General features: G+C 46.2%; 1 protein-coding gene across 1 annotated transcript in view; it reads left to right on the top strand.

Moving 5' to 3' along the window:
- Positions 1–5,076: 5,076 nt before the first annotated feature.
- Positions 5,077–6,050, top strand: part of LOC104084199 (scm-like with four MBT domains protein 2) — a gene marked incomplete at its 5' end in the record, with an annotated part of 58,862 nt that continues 57,888 nt past the window's right edge. Inside the window, one exon of the mRNA XM_009587942.1 lies at positions 5,077–5,165. Within this exon, the coding sequence (XP_009586237.1) occupies positions 5,077–5,165 (89 nt within the window). The remainder of the gene's footprint in view (positions 5,166–6,050) is intronic.

Below are 6,050 nucleotides of genomic sequence, written 5' to 3'. Positions count from 1 at the left end.
AAGCCTGTAGCGTTGCATGGAGTTGTTGTTGCTCTAAGGCAGGTGGTTCTGTGGCATTTTTGTGGCAGGAGGGTGCTTTAAAGCCCCTGCCCTTGGAGCTACAGAGGTGTGAAAACAGTCACCCTCGCCGGCTCCAAGATGAACTGAACCCGATCCAAAGGAAACAGGCACATCTGCGTACACAAGCTGCAGCTCCGAACGGGGCTGTGGTGTCACTAAACCTGGAAAGAAAAGTAGTTACAAGAGCATTGGCATTTCGGGAGCATCTCGTTGTGCGATGCATGCCTTGTGTTTGGGCTGTACTGTGTCTAATATGGTGCAAGCTCTGACCGATGCTTTTTCCATGATGAGAGCGTTGCTAATGCCCGTCTCCTCTCTGCATTGTCTAGTGTTTAATCGTTCAGTTCAGCTCACACTATGGTCTTTGCATCGGTGGGATCACTAAACTGAGTCTTTTTTTCTGCTACCATGTCTCTGCTTCTCTTGAATCATAGCCTCTCAGTATGATAAATTTGATGGCCGTTGGCCCCCAGGGTCTCAGACCGTTGCACAATCTCATATTGGTCACTTCTCTGCACAGTGACACTGTGGTGGGTCTGTTACTCATAGCAATATAGGGATTCTTGGCCAAGCTGTATCCTCGTAGAGTGTCAAAGCCTCACGCTGTAGAGGATCAGTCAGTGTGATTATGTTACTGTTGTCTTGGCCAAGAAAGCCGTAACTGCTTAGGATATAATTTCCAACGTAGGCTCAATGTAACTAGAATATCTCAAATGCTTTCTTGTCATTGGGCCTATTTGGAGCCCCATTGTGGTGTGGGTGACAGTCCCTTTCCAAGGTGCCATCTTCACAGATGAGCTGTACCTGGTGATGGAAGGGTGGGTGTGCAAAGGGACAGGTAGCTTTCAGTACTTACCCCTGCTTGGAGAGGATTTTATGCGTTGGTAAAGGTCTTCCTCCCAGTTTTCTCAGCTCCCTGAATTGCGAAGAACGAGGGATGTTTCCTCCCGTGCCATCCAGGCAGAAGTACCAGGGACTTTCTTACTATGAAGATTTCTTATCAGCTTTTCATAGAATCATAGAATCATTAAGGTTGGAAAAGACCTCTAAGATCATCGAGTCCAACCGTCAACCCAACACCACCATGCCCACTAAACCATGTCCCTCCTAAGCGCCTCATCTACACGTCTTTTAAATACTTCCAGGGATGGTGACTCCACCACTTCCCTGGGCAGCCTGTTCCAAGGCCTGACCACTCTTTCAGTAAAGAAATTTTTCCTAATGTCCAATCTAAACCTCCCTTGGCGCAACTTGAGGCCATTTCCTCTTGTCCTATCACTAGTTACTTGGGAGAAGAGACCAACACTCACCTCTTTGAGTCTGTGCAGCTCAGTAAGAGCTAGAGTGGCATGAATTAAGGTGACATTAATTGTGCGCTTGTAAATTACTGCTTGTGCCCATCACGCTTTGTGGTGTGATGGAGGGGGCTCGTCACAGTATTGCCATTTGAAGGTTTGAAGGACACATTTTGTCCTCTCTGGCTTTTGGCTTTTGTAGGAGGACCTGCCTCCCTGCATGAAATGGTTCTCTCTGAAAGGATTTGATGAGGAAGTTTATTTTGCTTTATTTCTTGTGTGTTTCCCCTGCCTCCCATGGCACCACAGGCTTTAGCTGAGATCCCAGAGGTGCATTCAGCTTGACAGGTTCTGGGTGGGGGAAGTTCACAGAGGTCTTTTGGGAAGATGGATCCACTGAAAGGTAGAGAAAACATGGATATTTGAGCCCCATGGACCACCTCTGACTCACTGAAGTTATTTAAGGAAGGAAGATTGTTTTGAAAGTAGCAATACTAGTGGAGCCTAGGTCACCGTGGAAAAGGATCCTTTGTCCTGTCCACCTTCCCATCCCACCAGTTGGCCAGCCAGCTGCAGATGGGCTCTAAAAGCAGAGTTCTTCCAGCCTGTCTGCAGTAGGAGAGGTTCAGTTGGATCTTTTCCTGTAGCTAACAAGCAAAAATGTGAATTAGCGATTGAAAATCAGTGCTTCAATTCACAGGTGCTGGGTCTGATACACCAGAGAAGCACCAGCATTTCTTGAGATGGATGCTCAGGTTGGGCACCCATGCATTACACTGCCAGCTATTCTCATTTACCCAGAGGATTTTCCTTTGTTTGAATATTCTTGTTTAACATTTTGCTTGGTCCTTGAAGGCTTTTGCAGATATCGTGATGATTCAGATTCACTTCATTACTACTAAAAATTAATATTTGCATTGTAATGACTTGAACTGAAGTACTGAGAAGGCCGGTTGCGCTCAATAGGCACCGAAGAAAGCGCAGATCCCTGTTCCTAAAACTTCCAGTGCAATGTGTTCTCTCTCAGAGGTTTTCAGAGTCCCTTTATCTACACCGCAAAAGAAGAATAAGGTAAAGCAAACCACCAGATACAGATTTGTTTGGGGAGGACGGCTCTGAAACCACTCAGAAACTGGGAGTAGCTTGTTTTTTCAGCTGAGTCTGTTTAAGTCTGAAAACAAAGGTCACCTTGGCACTTTTGGACTTCGGAAGCCCGTAATCCAGATTTGAATGTGGAGAGGGACTCCATCTTATTTAGGTGTCAAAAAGTTGTGAGGTGCAAGTCTTTTAAAAAGGACAAGAGATTTTTTTGGAGAGACGTTAGAAGGGGGACAGACTGACAGACAGCAAGATCTGTGAATCGGGCACCTTTAAGACATCTCAAATCGGGCATCTGGAAATGGAGGCCCCTGAAATCTGCTGTCAACTTTGAAAATCCTGTTTTCCCCCCACCTCCCACCCTCCTGCCAGCTTTCAAAGTTCGAACCATGTTCCTTTTATCACATTTGTCATTCCTGAGTAATGAAGCTCTGGCATTCAAAATTTGGCTGACAACTTTGTGGGTATGAGCCAAAATGAAGTTCAACTTGCACCTTCCTCTGATGCACCCAGTGCTGTTCGCAGCGAGAAGTCTGAACTAGAAGGACTCCAGTCTCATTCATTACGGCAATTACTATCTTCTCGCTGATGCCAAAATTAAGCTTGTTTTCTGTATCCTAATGTAGGTGGACAGGAACCGACGAGGTGTACGCAACAGGAATGTTGAGAGAGGAAGTGCAATGTATAAACCATTTCTTCTCAGGCTATTCCTTCATCTTAAATGATATAAAGGTCATAAATCTCCTAGAAATCATGTAAAATCAGTGCTGCAAAAGACTTAGAGCAGTTCCAGGCTAGCTTAGGTTTTATTTTATATAGGCTCAAGTCCAGCACTTTAAAGTTCGCTAATTTTAAATACATGTGAATGAACTTTCAAAGTCATTTAGATCTGTACACTGAATGTATGTTCAAGTGACATTGGGAGAACTGGCTTTTGGGGAAGGAGCACGACTCAGAAATGAAGTCTGATGTATGGTCTGCTGGGCATGGCTTCTGTCTTTGTCTGTGGCCAACTGTATGGATTGCATAAAGTATTTAGGATATAAACTGAGTATGGGCCAGAGTCCAAGTGTGCCAGGCACCCACGCGGGAAGCAAGCCCAACCACGAGCATGTTTTGTGGCGATGTCATATAACTGTCCTTGGGCAAACCCAGTGCTCCCTCTTTGCATTTCTTTAATTCAGTGTTTGGCAGCAGATGGCTCGAGGATGCATTTTGAGAAGGCTCAGGTTTGGTCTCCTCGTCTGGAAGTAATGGTGGCAATATTTGCGCTCACGGTGCTGTTTGCATTTGCAGTCTGAAGTCCTCCTGCTCTAACCACCTTCTCAGAGGTCCCACAGCTGACGTTCTGCATTGTCAAGGCATTGCGGTAGCTGACGCCCATCTCTGGGAAGGGCCAAGAAGTCACAGTCACCGAGCTTTTAAATCATTTAGAAATCCCACCCCGATTGGTGTGAAAGCGCAAAGTGCTTCAGACTGGATTGCTCTTGGTTGAGTAATGTGTTTCGCTAAAGTGTAGAGCAAAGGACTCCGCTTCCTTTGAGCAAAACACGAGGGCTGCTATTAGTTAATTGTTTTGGACCTACGCTGGTTAATTACAGCCCTTCCTGGCCTCCCCTGTGGGGTAATGGTCTTTAAACCATGTATCCAGTTGTTTGTTCAGAGGAAACGTTTTAATTTTCAAACGCTTGTGATTTTTCCCTTCTATAGGCGTTGCTGTGTTAGCGACATAACTATATTACTGTTCGTTGTCTAACATATAAGTAAGATGGGGGGGAGAGAAAAATGTTTCTGATGTAATTTAATTCCCATTTACAGGCAGGTGGAATTAAAGTCTGGTTTCTGGGTTTCTGACTGCAAATGCACAATGGGCTTGAAGAGGCATCTGAATCTCTGAAGCTGAGATTTGCTGAATGGCCTTTTGGTGCCCAGCTTTTACTGATTTCAACAAGAATTGAACCAAAATTTGAATCCCAGAGGCAAGGTTTATACATTTCAGTTCAAATCTTATGAAACTATGTGGATACAGATCCCTAAAGCAACACAGGCTTATGGTGTTTAGCTCAGAAATTATTAAAGCATTTTTTTTGAAATTAAGTAGACATTCCTGATAAATTTGTTCTTGCAAGTGTATTGACTCGGCAGCGGACATACGATGTTCTCAGGGTTGATTTTCTGCTTTGTGAGGGAAAGCACCTGGAGTTTTTGTCGTCCTGTCAAGGAACTGAAAGTTTGCACAGCTTTTTTTTCTTTGAGGTCATTAGTGAACATACAAAGAAACTGTATAAATCATATCTGAGCCTGCGTGGTAAGCAGGAAACGAGTGGTTACACAAGCGGTGGCCAGTTTTGTATGGGAGAGATGGAGGTGATAAGCCACGCTGTTGTAAATCACTGTCAATGGCTACAGTGGAGCAACACCCTCCCTTATTTTGGGATGTAACCGTGTGTGCGGGTTGCCCGAGGAACTGGACAACAAGCCGGGTTTTCTCCTGGTCTGGATTGCAGTTGTATCCAAAACTTCAGAGCTGGTAAACCCCGAGGAAATGTTTCTAAAATACACGTGGCAAGTCCATTGCAGTCTGCTGTGCTAAGCATTTCTTTTCCTTCTTCCCCCTCCCCAGCAATCAAAGAGAAATACATGGACTGGACGGAGTTTCTCATACACGATTTGACCGGCGCCCGGACTGCACCTGCAAATTTACTGGAAGGCGTATGTATTAGATTGCAGTTTCTATCCGATACGGTGTCGCGGTGTGCATGCTGCAGCAGTGTTTGCGCTCCCGACGTGTAGGGCTTGTGTGCTTGCAGCGTCTGTGTGCCGGCAGCGGGGTCTGATCCAGCGCTGGCCAAAAGTCGGTGGCAACGTTGCCTTGACTCTGCTGGCTCTGCTTCTGACCCGCTGATGGGTAGTTTGGTTTGCCTTTAGGCTGGAGGGTGGTACTTAGCAAGTTGGGTACTCAAAAAAGGCTGAGTGGTGAAGGAGAGCGTGGAGGGAGTCCGTGGGAAGGAGGACGCAGCCCTTCAGTGCCCCATTAGATCCACCAAGCTGATCGCTTGAGCTTTCAGGTCAGGATGCAGATTGGAGAGGGGGTTTAGCAGGTTGAGGGGACCACTGTCAGATTTACGTATATATGGAAATAGCTGCCCCAAGGACATTCCCTCCACCTAAACACAGCAGTCAGATTTAGCAGGGAAGTTGGATGAGGTGGCCTCAGTCGTCGGTAGTCAGGAGAGAAGAAGGGTCTGGTTTTTTAGACCCGTGTGGCCAAGAGCCCGGTCTGTGCAGCATACTCACAGGGTGACTTGCACCTGGGGCAGCCTCAGCTTGCCTTGAGATCTTGGACAAAAATCCCACAGATTCACCTTGAAACTGTGGGAGCAGGGCACCTTCTCCATCAAGACCTGCCCTGCTCTCCTGTGGATGCTGCGTGGGCGTTTGGAGAGGAGAAGGCCCGAACTGCAGGAGATAATTCTTTCTGCCCCTCTGTATTTAGGCTGGGAGTAAAGGCATACAGGCGGTTTATCTTTGTGTAAGCGCTCATGTTGACTTTTTGGAAGCAACTGTGCAACCAGGTACCATTTTTGATCATTTTGT

Source organism: Fulmarus glacialis, unplaced genomic scaffold (assembly GCF_000690835.1).
Source record: "Fulmarus glacialis isolate BGI_N327 unplaced genomic scaffold, ASM69083v1 scaffold11711, whole genome shotgun sequence".
NCBI classification, from domain to species: Eukaryota; Metazoa; Chordata; class Aves; order Procellariiformes; family Procellariidae; genus Fulmarus; species Fulmarus glacialis.
The sequence above is the reverse complement of the archived record's forward strand: the minus strand, read 5'-3'. Positions and strand labels throughout refer to the sequence as shown.